The following is a 21,366-nucleotide window of genomic DNA, read 5'->3' on the forward strand; positions in this document are numbered from 1 at the left end:
AGGTTCCACTACGAGGTTGGTTAGGGTTATTCAGCGTACCTCTAGGTTGAGGTTCCACTACGAGGTTGGTTAGGGTTACTCAGCGTACCTCTAGCTTGAGGTTCCACTACGAGGTTGGTTAGGGTTACTCAGCGTACCTCTAGCTTGAGGTTCCACCTGCGTTTGCCGTCCTCCACTCTCTCTATCAGCGGTTCCCAGACAGCATGGGTCTCATTGAAGTAGTTCACCTGTCGACATATTCACACACTGTCAAAATCAGCATCCATCACATTTATATCAATTTCAATCAACACATTTTATTGATCATGAAATTCAAAAGAACATGGGTAGACAAAAGGATTTAAAATGTTTATTTAACCTTTAATTAACTAGGCAAGTCAGTTAAGAACAAATTGTTATTTACAATGGCGGGCCTACCCCCGGACAACGCTGGGCCAACTGTGCGCCGCCCTACGGGCCTACCCCCGGCCAAACCCGGACGACGCTGGGCCAACTGTGCACCACCCTACGGGCCTACCCCCAGCTAAACCCGGACGACGCTGGGCCAACTGTGCACCACCCTACGGGCCTACCCCCAGCTAAACCCGGACGACGCTGGGCCAACTGTGCACCACCCTACGGGCCTACCCCCGGCTAAACCCGGACGACGCTGGGCCAACTGTGCACCACCCAACGGGCCTACCCCCGGCTAAACCCGGACGACACTGGGCCAACTGTGCACCACCCTACGGGCCTACCCCCGGCTAAACCCGGACGACGCTGGGCCAACTGTGCACCACCCTACGGGCCTACCCCCGGCTAAACCCGGACGACGCTGGGCCAACTGTGCACCACCCTACGGGCCTACCCCGGCTAAACCCGGACGACACTGGGCCAACTGTGCACCACCCTACGGGCCTACCCCCGGCTAAACCCGGACGACACTGGGCCAACTGTGCACCACCCTACGGGCCTACCCCCGGGCCAAACCCGGACGACACTGGGCCAACTGTGCACCACCCTACGGGCCTACCCCCGGGCCAGCCCTGGACGACGCTGGGCTAACTGTGTGACACCCTACGGGCCTACCCCGGGCCAAACCCAGACGACGCTGGGCCAACTGTGTGACGCCCTACGGGCCTACCCCGGGCCAATCCCAGACGACACTGGGCCAACTGTGCACCACCCTACGGGCCTCCCTCTTGCACTGAGATGCAGCTCCTTTAGACCGCTGAGCCACTCGGGAGCCCAATACACACATGAATACCAAAGGTAACAAGTATCCCTACATCAGTAGGTAATTCACAAAGACTAAAGAGCCGCTGTTTGTCTGCCTACTGACTTCCTACAAAAACACCACATGACAAGCTCCTGTACGTGCAGGAAGAGGACTTCCATTAGGACGACAGTTGAGAGTAGTGTAAAAAAAGCTCCAGTCCTCACCTCGAGGGTCATGTCAGAGCAGAGGTAGAGGAGGGAGGACCAGTTCTTGGCCGTCCCAGACAGAGAGCTCTCAGCCAGCAGCAGAGGGACCGTCCTGTGGCCCAGACCAGACTCCAGGGTCACCTGAATGACCTTCACGTCCACCTCGAAACTCTCCCCAAAGTTACGGCCGTCCTGGTCACTGAATCTCTCCGTCACCTGGATGGGGAAGTCATGTTAAGGTTTAATGTAATTTGTAGGTAAGAGAATACAACAACAAAGGTGCATAGTGAAGGTAAATGGAGTCCCTAAATGTTCCTGGGAGGACAGACGGTTCTTGAATAGAGACAGAAGGTCCTTGAATAGAGACAGAAGGTCCTTGTATAGAGACAGAAGGTTCTTGTATAGAGACAGAAGGTCCTTGTATAGAGACAGAAGGTCCTTGAATAGAGACAGAAGGTTCTTGTATAGAGACAGCAGGTTCTTGTATAGGGACAGAAGGTTCTTGTATAGGGACAGCAGGTTCTTGTATAGAGACAGAAGGTTCTTGTATAGAGACAGAAGGTTCTTGTATAGAGACAGAAGGTTCTTGTATAGAGACAGAAGGTTCTTGTATAGAGACAGAAGGTTCTTGTATAGAGACAGAAGGTTCTTGTATAGAGACAGAAAGTTCTTGTAGAGAAACATAAGGCACAGAAGGTTCTTGTGTAGAGAAACAGAAGGTTCTAGACCTCAATAGAACATATTAAAGAGGTATTCAATTTAAATTCCAGTCAATTTAGAAAGTAAACTAAATTCCTATTCCGAATTTTAATGAGTGTACTTCCCGAATTGAAATGGAATTGACTGGAATTGAACCCCAACCGTAGTATCTGTACCTCGCTGGCAGAGTCCACTCCCAGGAACCAGTAGTTGCAGGCGTAGATGTTCATGGTGGACCACAGGTTGCCAACCTCAGTCTTCTCCTCCTCTGCTGCCTCGTCTTTGGGTTTCGCCGTCATGGCTGCCGTGATGGTCATCACTGTGTTCAGGATGACAGGGGAGATCTGAGAGAGGGAAGGGAAGAGCGTGTCGGGGATTTATTTATCCTTTATTCATACGGGGGAAGTCAGCGGGATTCTTACGTGTGATGATCAATTGAAAATCTCGATCGCAATGACGATCTTGATTGACGTCTATGTTCAGAAGTAGCCTCTCAGTGCATGAGGCGGTTCAATAATTCAAACCATTTCCTCACTCCGAGCTCTCAGAGCCAGAGGTGTTCATGGATCCATCTGTACCCGAATACCTGAGAGGGCCCGGATCCAGAACTCAAAATAATGTCACAGGTCTCGAGTATATATCACGGTTCTCGGGTATATGTCACGGGTCTCTGGTATATGTCACGGGTCTCTCAGCGACCCAGAGTCAACAGCTACAGCGACCCACGTCAACTTCTTTTCCCGGTTTGATGCCGCCTCAGTTAGCCTAGCTAAGCTAACGTTAACTTCTCGTCCTGGTTTGACGCCGCCTCAGTTAGCCTAGCTAAGCTAACCTTAACTTCTCGTCCTGGTTTGATGCCGCCTCAGTTAGCCTAGCTAGCTAACGTTAACTTCTCGTCACGGTTTGATGCAGCCTCAGTTATCCTAGCTAGCTAACGTTAACTTCTCGTCACGGTTTGATGCAGCCTTAGTTATCCTAGCTAGCTAACGTTAACTTCTCGTTCTTGTTTGATGCCGCCTCAGTTAGCCTAGCTAGCTAACGTTAACTTCTCGTCCTGCTTTGATGCCCCTCAGTTAGCCTAGCTAAGCTAACATTAACTTCTCATCCTGGTTTGATGCCGCCTCAGTTAGCCTAGCTAAGCTAACGTTAACTTCTCGTCCTGCATTGATGCTGCCTCAGTTAGCCTAGCGAAGCTAATGTTAACTTCTCCTCCTGGTTTGATGCAGTCCATGCCAAGTATTACGTAATCATATTTGATGATAAATAACGTAGCTATGGCAGCTATTAGTCCATTATAAATAAATGTGTATTATTTATGCAAATACAGTCCGGGTGGGAAAGCCCCAGGTCCATTGGGCCCGTGAAGACCTCCTACTCAGAGCACATTGGTACACCCTGCAATAACTTTTTTTTTAACCAAACTAACTTGACAAAGGCGGCATGAAACCTACTTTGATAATGACTTCCTCCACAGTCACGCGGCCGGAAAGGGGTTGGTTGGGGCGGGTTTTGGTTTCCAGGAAGACAGAACACGGACGTAGCACCTGTAGACCAATGAGAAAGAAGCATTTAGGGAGTTGGATTCAATTCAAATATACTTTCAAGGAAAACGTATTAAAAAACGCAATAGGAAATAGCTTTGAATCATGCTTATATAACAGCTGATGCTTTACAGTAGTGACATTAGACGCAGTGTAGAAGGTCTCCAAAAAAACGTCTATTAAAAGCTATTTTATGCTCACCGTGGTGACCACCTTGGTCTCATTGGTCCTGATGAAGGGACAGGCCAGAACTTTGAGCTCTCTGAGGTTGGCCGTCATGCTTTGTCCCCCAGGGGGCCCTCCCCCAGGGGGCCCTCCCCCAGGGGGCCCTCCCCCAGGCTCTAGCATCAGACTGAAGTCACATTGGAAGGAGGCTACCAGTGCCGGAGCGTCGGCTCTCATCAGGTTCGCCACAAACACCACCTCTGGGTCTAGGATGACGGCACGCAGCTTGGTCCTGGGACTGGAGCCTGGGGGAGAGAGGAGAAACATCACCCCACCACCAAACATCCTAATATTGGGTATGGAGGGGGGAGAGAGAGAGAGAGAGAGAGGAGAAACATCACCCCACCACCAAACACATCCTAATATTGGGTATGGAGGGTAGAGAGAGAGGGAGAGGAGAAACATCACCCCACCACCAAACATCCTAATATTGGGTATGGAGGGTAGAGAGGAGAGGAGGGGAGAAACATCACCCCACCACCAAACACATCCTAATATTGGGTATGGAGGGTAGAGAGAGAGAGAGGGGAGAAACATCACCCCACCACCAAACACATCCTAATATTGGGTATGGAGGGTAGAGAGAGAGGGAGAGGAGAAACATCACCCCACCACCAAACACATCCTAATATTGGGTATGGAGGGTAGAGAGAGAGAGAGGAGAAACATCACCCCACCACCAAACACATCCTAATATTGGGTATGGAGGGTAGAGAGAGAGAGAGGAGAAACATCACCTCACCACATCCTAATATTGGGTATGGAGGGTAGAGAGAGAGGAGAAACATCACCCCACCACCAAACACATCCTAATATTGGGTATGGAAGGTAGAGAGAGAGAGAGAGGAGAAACATCACCCCACCACCAAACACATCCTAATATTGGGTGTGGAGGGTAGAGAGAGAGGAGAAACATCACCCCACCACCAAACACATCCTAATATTGGGTATGGAGGGTAGAGAGAGAGGGAGAGGAGAAACATCACCCCACCACCAAACACATCCTAATATTGGGTATGGAGGGTAGAGAGAGGGAGAGGGGAAACATCACCCCACCAAACATAACATATAGAGGGAGAGGATACCCACCATCTGTCAGGTATGAAACTGAACCAAGAATATAGAAAAGGTAATGAAAACACAATGTACAATACCATCACTCCACACCATCACACTGTAGCCATCACAATACCATCACTCCACACCATCACACTGTAGCCATCACTCCACACCATCACACTGTAGCCATCACAATACCATCACTCCACACCAACACACTGTAGCCATCACTCCACACCATCACACTGTAGCCATCACAATACCATCACTCCACACCAACACACTGTAGCCATCACAATACCATCACTCCACACCAACACACTGTAGCCATCACAATACCATCACTCCACACCATCACACTGTAGCCATCACAATACCATCACTCCACACCATCACACTGTAGCCATCACAATACCATCACTCCACACCAACACACTGTAGCCATCACAATACCATCACTCCACACCATCACACTGTAGCCATCACAATACCATCACTCCACACCATCACACTGTAGCCATCACAATACCATCACTCCACACCATCACACTGTAGCCATCACTCCACACCATCACACTGTAGCCATCACAATACCATCACTCCACACCAACACACTGTAGCCATCACAATACCATCACTCCACACCAAAACACTGTAGCCATCACAATACCATCACTCCACACCAACACACTGTAGCCATCACAATACCATCACTCCACACCATCACACTGTAGCCATCACAATACCATCACTCCACACCAACACACTGTAGCCATCACAATACCATCACTCCACACCAAAACACTGTAGCCATCACAATACCATCACTCCACACCAACACACTGTAGCCATCACAATACCATCACTCCACACCAACACACTGTAGCCATCACAATACCATCACTCCACACCATCACACTGTAGCCATCACAATACCATCACTCCACACCAACACACTGTAGCCATCACAATACCATCACTCCACACCAACACACTGTAGCCATCACAATACCATCACTCCACACCAACACACATTAGCCATCACAATACCATCACTCCACACCAACACACTCTAGCCATCACAATACCATCACTCCACACCAACACACTGTAGCCATCACAATACCATCACTCCACACCACAACACTGTAGCCATCACAATACCATCACTCCACACCAACACACTGTAGCCATCACAATACCATCACTCCACACCAACACACTGTAGCCATCACAATATCATCACTCCACACCAACACACTGTAGCCATCACAATACCATCACTCCACACCAACACACTGTAGCCATCACAATACCATCACTCCACACCAACACACTGTAGCCATCACAATACCATCACACTGTAGCCATCACAATACCATCACTCCACACCAACACACTGTAGCCATCACAATACCAACACACTGTAGCCATCACAATACCATCACTCCACACCAACACACTGTAGCCATCACAATACCAACACACTGTAGCCATCACAATACCATCACTCCACACCAACACACTGTAGCCATCACAATACCATCACTCCACACCAACACACTGTAGCCATCACAATACCATCACTCCACACCACAACACTGTAGCCATCACAATACCATCACTCCACACCACAACACTGTAGCCATCACAATACCATCACTCCCCACCAACACACTGTAGCCATCACAATACCATCACTCCACACCAACACACTGTAGCCATCACAATACCACCACTCCACACCAACACACTGTAGCCATCACAATACCAACACACTGTAGCCATCACAATACCATCACTCCACACCAACACACTGTAGCCATCACAATACCATCACTCCACACCAACACACATTAGCCATCACAATACCATCACTCCACACCAACACACATTAGCCATCACAATACCATCACTCCACACCAACACACTGTAGCCATCACAATACCATCACTCCACACCAACACAGTGTAGCCATCACAATACCATCACTCCACACCAACACACTGTAGCCATCACAATACCATCACTCCACACCATCACACTGTAGCCATCACAATACCATCACTCCACACCATCACACTGTAGCCATCACTCCACACCATCACACTGTAGCCATCACAATACCATCACTCCACACCAACACACTGTAGCCATCACTCCACACCATCACACTGTAGCCATCACAATACCATCACTCCACACCAACACACTGTAGCCATCACAATACCATCACTCCACACCAACACACTGTAGCCATCACAATACCATCACTCCACACCATCACACTGTAGCCATCACAATACCATCACTCCACACCATCACACTGTAGCCATCACAATAACATCACTCCACACCAACACACTGTAGCCATCACAATACCATCACTCCACACCATCACACTGTAGCCATCACAATACCATCACTCCACACCATCACACTGTAGCCATCACAATACCATCACTCCACACCATCACACTGTAGCCATCACTCCACACCATCACACTGTAGCCATCACAATACCATCACTCCACACCAACACACTGTAGCCATCACAATACCATCACTCCACACCAACACACTGTAGCCATCACAATACCATCACTCCACACCAACACACATTAGCCATCACAATACCATCACTCCACACCAACACACTCTAGCCATCACAATACCATCACTCCACACCAACACACTGTAGCCATCACAATACCATCACTCCACACCACAACACTGTAGCCATCACAATACCATCACTCCACACCAACACACTGTAGCCATCACAATACCATCACTCCACACCAACACACTGTAGCCATCACAATATCATCACTCCACACCAACACACTGTAGCCATCACAATACCATCACTCCACACCAACACACTGTAGCCATCACAATACCATCACTCCACACCAACACACTGTAGCCATCACAATACCATCACACTGTAGCCATCACAATACCATCACTCCACACCAACACACTGTAGCCATCACAATACCAACACACTGTAGCCATCACAATACCATCACTCCACACCAACACACTGTAGCCATCACAATACCAACACACTGTAGCCATCACAATACCATCACTCCACACCACAACACTGTAGCCATCACAATACCATCACTCCACACCAACACACTGTAGCCATCACAATACCATCACTCCACACCACAACACTGTAGCCATCACAATACCATCACTCCACACCAACACACTGTAGCCATCACAATACCATCACTCCACACCAACACACTGTAGCCATCACAATATCATCACTCCACACCAACACACTGTAGCCATCACAATACCATCACTCCACACCAACACACTGTAGCCATCACAATACCATCACTCCACACCAACACACTGTAGCCATCACAATACCATCACTCCACACCATCACACTGTAGCCATCACAATACCATCACTCCACACCATCACACTGTAGCCATCACAATACCATCACTCCACACCATCACACTGTAGCCATCACAATACCATCACTCCACACCATCACACTGTAGCCATCACAATACCATCACTCCACACCATCACACTGTAGCCATCACAATACCATCACTCCACACCAACACACATTAGCCATCACAATACCATCACTCCCCACCAACATACTGTAGCCATCACTATACCATCACTCCACACCAACACACTGTAGCCATCACAATACCATCACTCCACACCAACACACTGTAGCCATCACAATACCATCACTCCACACCAACACACTGTAGCCATCACAATACCATCACTCCACACCAACACACTGTAGCCATCACAATACCATCACTCCACACCACAACACTGTAGCCATCACAATACCATCACTCCACACCACAACACTGTAGCCATCACAATACCATCACTCCCCACCAACACACTGTAGCCATCACAATACCATCACTCCACACCAACACACTGTAGCCATCACAATACCACCACTCCACACCAACACACTGTAGCCATCACAATACCAACACACTGTAGCCATCACAATACCAACACACTGTAGCCATCACAATACCATCACTCCACACCACAACACTGTAGCCATCACAATACCATCACTCCACACCAACACACTGTAGCCATCACAATACCATCACTCCACACCACAACACTGTAGCCATCACAATACCATCACTCCACACCAACACACTGTAGCCATCACAATACCATCACTCCCCACCAACACACTGTAGCCATCACAATACCATCACTCCACACCAACACACTGTAGCCATCACAATACCACCACTCCACACCAACACACTGTAGCCATCACAATACCAACACACTGTAGCCATCACAATACCATCACTCCACACCAACACACTGTAGCCATCACAATACCATCACTCCACACCAACACACATTAGCCATCACAATACCATCACTCCACACCAACACACATTAGCCATCACAATACCATCACTCCACACCAACACACTGTAGCCATCACAATACCATCACTCCACACCAACACACTGTAGCCATCACAATACCATCACTCCACACCAACACACTGTAGCCATCACAATACCATCACTCCACACCAACACACTGTAGCCATCACAAAACCATCACTCCACACCACAACACTGTAGCCATCACAATAACATAACTCCACACCAAAACACTGTAGCCATCACAATACCATCACTCCACACCAACACACTGTAGCCATCACAATACCATCACACTGTAGCCATCACAATACCATCACTCCACACCAACACACTGTAGCCATCACAATACCAACACACTGTAGCCATCACAATACCATCACTCCACACCAACACACTGTAGCCATCACAATACCAACACACTGTAGCCATCACAATACCATCACTCCACACCACAACACTGTAGCCATCACAATACCATCACTCCACACCAACACACTGTAGCCATCACAATACCATCACTCCACACCAACACACTGTAGCCATCACAATACCATCACTCCACACCACAACACTGTAGCCATCACAATACCATCACTCCACACCAACACACTGTAGCCATCACAATACCATCACTCCACACCAACACACTGTAGCCATCACAATATCATCACTCCACACCAACACACTGTAGCCATCACAATACCATCACTCCACACCAACACACTGTAGCCATCACAATACCATCACTCCACACCAACACACTGTAGCCATCACAATACCATCACTCCACACCATCACACTGTAGCCATCACAATACCATCACTCCACACCATCACACTGTAGCCATCACAATACCATCACTCCACACCATCACACTGTAGCCATCACAATACCATCACTCCACACCATCACACTGTAGCCATCACAATACCATCACTCCACACCATCACACTGTAGCCATCACAATACCATCACTCCACACCAACACACATTAGCCATCACAATACCATCACTCCCCACCAACATACTGTAGCCATCACTATACCATCACTCCACACCAACACACTGTAGCCATCACAATACCATCACTCCACACCAACACACTGTAGCCATCACAATACCATCACTCCACACCAACACACTGTAGCCATCACAATACCATCACTCCACACCAACACACTGTAGCCATCACAATACCATCACTCCACACCACAACACTGTAGCCATCACAATACCATCACTCCCCACCAACACACTGTAGCCATCACAATACCATCACTCCACACCAACACACTGTAGCCATCACAATACCACCACTCCACACCAACACACTGTAGCCATCACAATACCAACACACTGTAGCCATCACAATACCATCACTCCACACCAACACACATTAGCCATCACAATACCATCACTCCACACCAACACACATTAGCCATCACAATACCATCACTCCACACCAACACACTGTAGCCATCACAATACCATCACTCCACACCAACACACTGTAGCCATCACAATACCATCACTCCACACCAACACACTGTAGCCATCACAATACCATCACTCCACACCAACACACTGTAGCCATCACAAAACCATCACTCCACACCACAACACTGTAGCCATCACAATAACATAACTCCACACCAAAACACTGTAGCCATCACAATACCATCATTCCACACCAAAACACTGGAACCATCACATTACATTACCATCACTCCACACCAAAACACTGTAGCCATCACAATACCATCACTCCACACCAAAACACTGTAGCCATCACAATACCATCACTCCACACCAACACACTGTAGCCATCACAATACCAACACACTGTAGCCATCACAATACCATCACTCCACACCAACACACTGTAGCCATCACAATACCATCACTCCACACCAACACACTGTAGCCATCACAATACCATCACTCCACACCAACACACTGTAGCCATCACAATACCATCACTCCACACCAACACACTGTAGCCATCACAATACCATCACTCCACACCAAAACACTGTAGCCATCACAATACCATCACTCCACACCAAAACACTGTAGCCATCACAATACCATCACTCCACACCAAAACACTGTAGCCATCACAATACCATCACTCCACACCAAAACACTGTAGCCATCACAATACCATCACTCCACACCAACACACTGTAGCCATCACAATACAATACCATCACACCACACCAAAACACTGTAGCCATCACTATACAATACCATCACACCACACCAAAACACTGTAGCCATCACTATACAATACCATCACTCCACACCAAAACACTGTAACCATTACAATACAACACCATCACTCCACACCAAAACACTGTAGCCATCACAATACAATACCATCACTCCACACCAAAACACTGTAACCATCACAATACAACACCATCACTCCACACCAAAACACTGTAGCCATCACAATACAATACCATCACTCCACACCATAACATTGTAGCCATCACTCCACACTGTAGCCATCACTCCACACCAAAACACTGTAGCCATCACAATACAATACCATCACTCCACACCAAAACACTGTAACCATCACAATACAACACCATCACTCCACACCAAAACACTGTAGCCATCACAATACAATACCATCACTCCACACCATAACATTGTAGCCATCACTCCACACTGTAGCCATCACTCCACACCAAAACACTGTAGCCATCACTACACAATACCATCACTTCACACCAAAACACTGTAGCCATCACAATACAATACCATCACTCCACACCAAAAGGAAATCCTATGAGCATTGAACGGCTGTATAGTATTCTGGTTGTCATTTATCTCCCCCCCCCTCTCTCTCTCCCCCCTTACCTGTTCTGGGGTCAGTGTTGGCTCTATCCCGAAGCTCGGCCAGCTGTTTGAGGGGTAGCTGGGAGGTCTTGGCCAGGCCTGGCAGGGCTAGCTTGGTGTTAGTGGGCACGTCCTGGGCAGAGCTCTGGGGCAGGGCCTGGATGAAGAAGTCTGCCACTGCCATGAGAAACTCAACGCTGGCGCACAGATAGAGCTTCTGTACCACCGCCACCACCTGGCGCTCGCCGGCGCTCTGCGTGTACGCCACGTCGATCATGGCTTCCTCGCTCGCCTCGTCACGCTTACCCAGCATCCTGAGGGGTTTGGGCAAACGTGAGGTTACATATCACAATCAATCAATACAACAATCATTGAGACCGACCCAACTGGTACTATACAGAACATAACCCAGTAGTATTGAGATCGACCCGACTGGTACAGAACATAACCCAGTAGTATTGAGACCGATCCGACTGGCACTGTACAGAACACAACCCAGTAGTATTGAGACCGATCCGACTGGTACTGTCCAGAACACAACCCAGTAGTATTGAGACCGACCCGACTGGTACAGAACACAACCCAGTAGTATTGAGACCGACTGGTACTGTCCAGAACACAACCCAGTAGTATTGAGATCGACTGGCACTGTCCAGAACACAACCCAGTAGTTTTGAGACCGACCCGACTGGTACTGTCCAGAACACAACCCAGTAGTATTGAGACCGACTGGTACTGTCCAGAACACAACCCAGTAGTATTGAGACCGACCCGACTGGTACTGTCCAGAACACAACCCAGTAGTATTGAGATCGACTGGTACTGTCCAGAACACAACCCAGTAGTATTGAGATCGACTGGTACTGTCCAGAACACAACCCAGTAGTATTGACACTGACCCGACTGGTACAGAACACAACCCAGTAGTATTGAGACCGACTGGTACTGTCCAGAACACAACCCAGTAGTATTGAGACCGACTGGTACTGTCCAGAACACAACCCAGTAGTATTGAGACCGACTGCTACTGTCCAGAACACAACCCAGTAGTATTGAGACCAACCCGACTGGTACAGAACACAACCCAGTAGTATTGAGATCGACCCGACTGGTACTGTCCAGAACACAACCCAGTAGTATTGAGACCAACCCGACTGGTACTGTCCAGAACACAACCCAGTAGTATTGAGATCGACTGGTACTATACAGAACACAACCCAGTAGTATTGAGATCGACTGGTACTATACAGAACACAACCCAGTAGTATTGAGACCAACCCGACTGGTACTGTCCAGAACACAACCCAGTAGTATTGAGATCGACTGGTACTATACAGAACACAACCCAGTAGTATTGAGACCGACCCGACTGGTACTGTCCAGAACACAACCCAGTAGTATTGAGATGGGGCGGCAGGGAAGCCTAGTGGTTAGAGCGTTGGGCTAGTAACCGGGAGGTTGCGAGTTCAAATCCCCGAGCTGACAAGGTACAAATCCGTTGTTCTGCCCCTGAACAGGCAGTTAACCCCACTGTTCCTAGGCCGTCATTGAAAATAAGAATTTGTTCTTAACTGACTTGCCTGGTTAAATAAAGGTAAAAAATCGACTGGTACTATACAGAACACAACCCAGTAGTATTGAGACCAACCCGACTGGTACTGTCCAGAACACAACCCAGTAGTATTGAGATCGACTGGTACTATACAGAACACAACCCAGTAGTATTGAGACCAACCCGACTGGTACTGTCCAGAACACAACCCAGTAGTATTGAGATCGACCCGACTGGTACAGAACACAACCCAGTAGTATTGAGATCGACTGGTACTATACAGAACACAACCCAGTAGTATTGAGACCAACCCGACTGGTACTGTCCAGAACACAACCCAGTAGTATTGAGACCGACCCGACTGGTACAGAACACAACCCAGTAGTATTGAGACCGACCCGACTGGTACAGAACACAACCCAGTAGTATTGAGATCGACTGGTACTGTCCAGAACACAACCCAGTAGTATTGAGATCGACTGGTACTGTCCAGACCACAACCCAGTAGTATTGAGACCGACCCGACTGGTACTACACAGAACACAACCCAGTAGTATTGAGACCAACCCGACTGGTACAGAACACAACCCAGTAGTATTGAGACCGACTGGTACTGTCCAGAACACAACCCAGTAGTATTGAGACCGACCCGACTGGTACAGAACACAACCCAGTAGTATTGAGATCGACTGGTACTGTCCAGAACACAACCCAGTAGTATTGAGATCGACTGGTACTGTCCAGACCACAACCCAGTAGTATTGAGACCGACCCGACTGGTACTACACAGAACACAACCCAGTAGTATTGAGACCAACCCGACTGGTACAGAACACAACCCAGTAGTATTGAGACTGACTGGTACTGTCCAGAAACCAACCCAGCAGTATAATTCAGTATTTTAACCTGAGGTAGCTTCCACCCCAGCCGCGACTCTCCCAACGACAACATGGTGTGACGTCTGGCGGAGCGAGACTCACCGAGAGGTAACTCTCTGTACGCCTGTCCTCATGTCGTCCAGGGTGCAGGCTGTGAGGATGGTAGAGACCTCCATGGACCCGTTATTAAACATCTTCCCTGAAGCCTTCATCAGGTGAAAGGTCAACTCGCCCAGACACAGCCTCTCCTGGTGTTGAGACACAGCCGATACCTTGGAAACGGGGAAACAAAGACATACAATCTGTCCATGAACCAATCAGCAGACCACTGGGGGAACTACCTAGAGTCATAACAAGGTCATTACCACAGAGTCATTTTGGACAGTAAATGACTGGTGTTTGGTAAATGTTCAAACTCTTCACCCTAATCATGGCTTTGTGTAATTATCCAGGGCTTGGAGAGCAGAGAGGACATTAAGAGTAAATGACTGTCATTAACTGACGCCAAACGCTGTACAGGCCCAATTCCCCCCCGTTCCTCCAGAGAATACATTAGAACTGAGACCGGGCTACATCACCTATAGATACGTACCTGTTTAGTGAGACTGGGCTACATCACCTATAGATACGTACATGTTTAGGGTCATTAGAACTGAGACTGGGCTACATCACCTATAGATACGTACCTGTTTAGTGAGACTGGGCTACATCACCTATAGGTACGTACCTGTTTAGGGTCATTAGAACTGAGACCGGGCTACATCACCTATAGGTACGTACCTGTTTAGGGTCATTAGAACTGAGACCGGGCTACATCACCTATAGGTACGTACCTGTTTAGGGTCATTAGAACTGAGACCGGGCTACATCACCTATAGATACGTACCTGTTTAGTGAGACTGGGCTACATCACCTATAGGTACGTACCTGTTTAGGAGCATTAGAACTGAGACTGGGCTACATCACCTATAGATACGTACCTGTTTAGTGAGACTGGGCTACATCACCTATAGGTACGTACCTGTTCAGGGACATTAGAACTGAGGCTGGGCTACATCACCTATAGGTACGTACCTGTTTAGGGTCATTGCTGTACAGGACCAGTCCCAGGGACTCTATGTTGAAGATAAACTTCATGGTTTCCAGGGGTTCCTCTTCTACCTGTTGTTCTGGAAGTTCAACCGTGTTCTCAACACCATCTGAAGGACGACGAGAGAACAGAAACGTGGTCAGAAGAATTAACACGCTCGGGACTCAAGTCGATACATTACGCACATGACCTCTGACCTTTGGCGTAGTCTGTTTTGAGCATCAGCGTGGTCTTGTGTGTCAGGGCTGTCGTGTCGGGGCTGGTGTGTTGGTCTGGCTGCAGACCGCTGGCTTCTCCAATGTTCTCCATCAGGATCCTCAACAGAACTGTTAGGTCGTCCTGACTCAGGGCAACCTGGGGAGAACAGACGACAGAGAGGATATGTAGCTGGAGCTAATGCTAATAGAGGCTAATGCTAATGTCACTAATACTAGTTAACCTGAAGAGACAAGCACAGAGAGGATGTAGCTGTAGCTAATGGTTGCTAATGCTAATGTCACTAATACTAGTTAACCTGAAGAGACACAAGCACAGAGAGGCTGTAGCTAATGCTAATGGTTGCTAATGCTAATGTCACTAATACTAGTTAACCTGAAGAGACACAGGCACAGAGAGGCTGTAGCTAATGCTAATGGTTGCTCATGCTAATGTTACTAATACTAGTTAACCTGAAGAGACATGAGAGGACATAGCTAATGCTAATGCAGCTGATAAGTAGAGCCCAAATTAACTTGAGGATAGACAGGAGACATATAGGATTGAGCTGTAGCTATTGTTGCTCAAGCCTAATGCTATTGTTGCTTTTGCCTAATGCTATTGTTGCTTTTGCCTAATGCTATTGTTGCTTTTGCCTAATGCTATTGTTGCTTTTGCCTAATGCTATTGTTGCTTTTGCCTAATGCTATTGTTGCTTTTGCCGCGTTCACATCATGTCGGCGTGATCGGAGGAACATCTTGCTAATTCGGAGGAATGACGTGGAGCGTTCACTTGCTCGGAAATCGAAAGGAACGCAAAAACGATTCTCACCATTGACAGACGAAATCGCAGCAATGTTTGTTGAACACGGCATAAGGCAATAACAAAGTTGATTTACAGTTTAACGGATTTTGAAAAGTGAGGTGAGCGAGCAGATAAAATTAAAATTATATTTAAAAAAATATACCCCTTGTAAAAATACTAAACAACCTTTTTTACAACACCTAGTTACATCAGCACAACATTTTAGTCATTTGGTATAATGGTTTTGGAATGACAGTCCTCAGTACCACAGTTTGAGTCGTGATCAGGGAACCCGCCTAATTAACTACATTGGTGTCAGGAGCTGGAGAGTTAGACACAGTTCAGCCATTTTTGTTTTTTATAATTGATGTGCTAGCTGAAATATATATAGCAGCCCACTAATGTAATCAGACCTATTCTGACTATAACCAACTGCTTCAGCTTGAATTCTATATTTAACACGTCTCCCACTAGCTGATAACTAGAGGAGCCTCAAAATAACTTGAGGACAGACAAGAGATGTATAGGATGGAGCTGTAGCTAATGCTAATGTTGCTGATAACTAGAGGAGCCTCAAAATAACTCGAGGACAGACAGGAGACGTATAGGATGGAGCTGTAGCTAATGCTAATGTTGCTCCCACTAGCATACAGACCTTTTTAGACAGCGGAAACAAGCAACACATTCTCTTCGGGAAATGTACTTCTTCTAGTTTAGTCATATTTATCTGACCTGAGTAGCATCTATTACGTTGCAATGTCCCATAAATGTAATGACTAAATCAACTTGAAGTATCTACAAAACACATTTTGCCACATAACCACAAAGGCTACAGCTAATCTTTTTTCCCTAAAATTAATGTTCGCAATTCACAAATTATTATTTTGACTCACATGATTCAATTGACAGTGGATTGAACCGGATCACAACTACTACAACGGCAAAGTGAATCGTTCGTTCATCAAAAATAATGGTCTAAAAGAATCGATTCATTTTAATCAAATTAATAATTTAAAAAAACAATGTATTATTTTTAATTTTTTATGTGAAGCAGGGCATTAGTTAAACTATAAATCAACTTTGTTAGGCCTAATGTTAATGTTGCTATAGGTAAAGCTAATGTTGCCTTTGCTAATGTTGCCTTTGCTAATGCTAATGTTGCCTTTGCTAATGCTAATTCACCGACAATTTTACATCTTAGTCATTTAGCAGACACACTTATCCAGAGCAACTTACAGGAGCAATTAGGGTTAAGCGCCTTGCTCAAGAGCACATTGTCATATTTGAACCAGCGACCTTTCGGTTACCGACACAACGCTCTTAACCGCCAGGCTACCGGCCTTGATTATCTTACTGTCAAACCCTAGAGGACTGTAGCTTGTACCTTACATTCCGAACCAGGCTGCAAGAAGAAGTCAGGAGTTAGTTAGTGTGACTAAATCATCAACGGTCGGCTGCTATGGTTTAAGGGACAAAGCTACTTCAAGTCTAAAGGAAGGTGACGATCGATATTGCACAACTTACCAATCAATACCATTCTCGAACCAGAGGTCAACCATCAATAAGACTAAATCATGAACGCTCAGCTATTAGGACTTGAAGAAAATAGTTACTTCAGGTATCAGAGAGGGTGACATTACTAAACGAGTAAAGATAACTTCAAGCAGCTTCTCTGCAACAATACAAACATCTTGGTATCAAAACAGATCTTTATCTAACCACTCCTTTCGAGGGAAAGACATTATTGTAGTTCCTGTTAGGTCCTACCTTCATGGTCTCTGTCTACCTCTATGGTTCCTGTTATCTCCTACCTTCATGGTCTCTGTCCACCTCTATGGTTCCTGTTATCTCCTACCTTCATGGGCTGTAGGTCTCTGTCTACCTCTATGGTTCCTGTTATCTCCTACCTTCATGGTCTCTGTCTACCTCTATGGTTCCTGTTATCTCCTACCTTCATGGTCTCTGTCTACCTCTATGGTTCCTGTTATCTCCTACTTTCATGGGCTGTAGGTCTCTATCTACCTCTAAGCTTCCTGTTATCTCCTACCTTCATGGGCTTGAGGTCTCCCTCTATGGTTCCTGTTATCTCCTACCTTCATGGGCTGTAGGTCTCGGTCTACCTCTATGGTTCCTGTTATCTCCTACCTTCATGGTCTCGGTCTACCTCTATGGTTCCTGTTAGCTCCTACCTTCATGGGCTGTAGGTCTCTGTCTACCTCTATGCTTCCTGTTATCTCCTACCTTCATGGGCTTGAGGTCTCCCTCTATGCTTCCTGTTATCTTCTACCTTCATGGTCTGTAGGTCTCCGTCTACCTCTATGGTTCCTGTTATCTCCTACCTTCATGGTCTCTGTCCACCTCTATGGTTCCTGTTATCTCCTACCTTCATGGGCTGTAGGTTTCTATCTACATCTATGCTTCCTGTTATCTCCTACCTTCATGGGCTTGAGGTCTCCCTCTACCTCTATGGTTCCTGTTATCTCCTACCTTCATGGTCTCTGTCCACCTCTATGGTTCCTGTTATCTCCTACCTTCATGGTCTCTGTCCACCTCTATGGTTCCTGTTATCTCCTACCTTCATGGTCTCTGTCCACCTCTATGGTTCCTGTTATCTCCTACCTTCATGGTCTCTGTCCACCTCTATGGTTCCTGTTATCTCCTACCTTCATGGTCTCTGTCCACCTCTATGGTTCCTGTTATCTCCTACCTTCATGGTCTCTGTCCACCTCTATGGTTCCTGTTATCTCCTACCTTCATGGGCTTGAGGTCTCCCTCTACCTCTATGGTTCCTGTTATCTCCTACCTTCATGGTCTCTGTCTACCTCTATGGTTCCTGTTATCTCCTACCTTCATGGTCTCTGTCCACCTCTATGGTTCCTGTTATCTCCTACCTTCATGGTCTCTGTCTTCCTACATGGTTCCTGTTATCTCCTACCTTCATGGGCTTAAGGTCTCTATCTACCTCTATGGTTCCTGTTAGCTCCTACCTTCATGGGCTTGAGGTCTCCCTCTACCTCCATGGTTCCTGTTAGCTCCTACCTTCATGGGCTTGAGGTCTCCCTCTACCTCCACGGAGGCCATCTTCTGGTACCATGCTGCAGCCAGGTTTCTCTTCACTGTTAGGAGCAGGTTGACAGGCTCCAGCAGCTCAGTACTGGGCTGAGAGTCTTTTTCCATGTGAATTCTGATGAGAGAAAGCTAAATTACTGACAAGGATAGTTAGACAACTTGCTTATTTAGCTACAGTATACAGTATTAGTGTGCTATCCAGACTTTCATACCATTCCTGTAACAACCCAGGGATGGCCACGTACTGTAGCCAGCAGGCCACGTACTGTAGCCAGCAGACCATCTACTGTAGCCAGCAGGCCACGTACTGTAGCCAGCAGGCCACGTACTGTAGCCAGCAGGCCACGTACTGTAGCCAACAGGCCACGTACTGTAGCCAGCAGACCACCTACTGTAGCCAACAGGCCACGTACTGTAGCCAACAGGCCATGTAGCCAGCAGGCCACGTACTGTAGCCAACAGGCCACGTACTGTAGCCAACAGGCCATGTAGCCAGCAGGCCACGTACTGTAGCCAACAGGCCACGTACTGTAGCCAACAGGCCATGTAGCCAGCAGGCCACGTACTGTAGCCAACAGGCCACGTAGCCAGCAGGCCACGTACTGTAGCCAACAGGCCACGTACTGTAGCCAACAGGCCATGTAGCCAGCAGGCCACGCCAGCCAACAGGCCACGTGCAGCCAACACTGTAGCCAGCAGGCCACACCAGCCAGCAGGCCACGATTGTAGCCCAGGCCATGTAGCCAGCAGGCCATACTGTAGCCAACAGGCCAGCCAGCAGGCCACGTACTGTAGCCAACAGGCCATGTAGCCAGCAGGCCACGTAGCCAACAGGCCACTGTAGCCAGCACAGGCCATGTAGCCAGCAGGCCACGTACTGTAGCCAACAGGCCATGTAGCCAGCAGGCCATGTGTAGCCAACAGGCCACGTGCTGCAGCCAACAGGCCAGCAGGCCACGTACTGTAGCCAACAGGCCATGTAGCCAGCAGGCCACGTACTGTAGCCAGCAGGCCATGTAGCCAGCAGGCCACGTACTGTAGCCAACAGGCCATGTAGCCAGCAGGCCACGTACTGTAGCCAACAGGCCATGTAGCCAGCAGGCCACGTACTGTAGCCAGCAGACCACGTACTGTAGCCAGCAGGCCACGTACTGAAGCCAGGCCACGTACTGTAGCCAACAGGCCATGTAGCCAGCAGGCCACGTACTGTAGCCAACAGGCCACGTACTGTAGCCAACAGGCCATGTAGCCAGCAGGCCACGTACTGTAGCCAACAGGCCACGTACTGTAGCCAACAGGCCATGTAGCCAGCAGGCCACGTACTGTAGCCAACAGGCCACGTACTGTAGCCAACAGGCCACGTACTGTAGCCAACAGGCCACGTACTGTAGCCAACAGGCCACGTACTGTAGCCAACAGGCCACGTACTGTAGCCAACAGGCCATCTACTGTAGCCAGCAGACCATCTACTGTAGCCAACAGGCCACGTACTGTAGCCAACAGGCCACGTACTGTAGCCAGCAGGCCATGTACTGTAGCCAGCAGGCCACGTACTGTAGC

The 21,366-nt window shown here is 47.8% G+C and overlaps 2 protein-coding genes across 2 annotated transcripts in view; one reads left to right on the top strand and one right to left on the bottom strand.

The window, feature by feature from the left end:
* Positions 1–19,918, bottom strand: part of LOC135532931 (intermembrane lipid transfer protein VPS13C-like) — a 26,823-nt gene extending 6,905 nt beyond the window's left edge. The window contains exons 1-10 of the mRNA XM_064960362.1: positions 19,777–19,918; positions 15,935–16,091; positions 15,722–15,846; positions 14,750–14,919; positions 12,239–12,531; positions 3,846–4,114; positions 3,555–3,647; positions 2,280–2,447; positions 1,423–1,620; positions 138–227 (exon numbers count right to left, since the gene is read on the bottom strand). Of these exons, the coding sequence (XP_064816434.1) occupies positions 138–227; positions 1,423–1,620; positions 2,280–2,447; positions 3,555–3,647; positions 3,846–4,114; positions 12,239–12,531; positions 14,750–14,919; positions 15,722–15,846; positions 15,935–16,091; positions 19,777–19,914 (1,701 nt within the window). The 5' untranslated portion in view covers positions 19,915–19,918. The remainder of the gene's footprint in view (positions 1–137; positions 228–1,422; positions 1,621–2,279; positions 2,448–3,554; positions 3,648–3,845; positions 4,115–12,238; positions 12,532–14,749; positions 14,920–15,721; positions 15,847–15,934; positions 16,092–19,776) is intronic.
* LOC135532928 (intermembrane lipid transfer protein VPS13C-like) overlaps positions 1–21,366 on the top strand; it is a 69,977-nt gene that overhangs the window by 13,953 nt on the left and 34,658 nt on the right. The window lies entirely within an intron of this gene.

This window comes from Oncorhynchus masou, unplaced genomic scaffold (genome assembly GCF_036934945.1).
Source record: "Oncorhynchus masou masou isolate Uvic2021 unplaced genomic scaffold, UVic_Omas_1.1 unplaced_scaffold_2118, whole genome shotgun sequence".
NCBI lineage: Eukaryota > Metazoa > Chordata > Actinopteri > Salmoniformes > Salmonidae > Oncorhynchus > Oncorhynchus masou.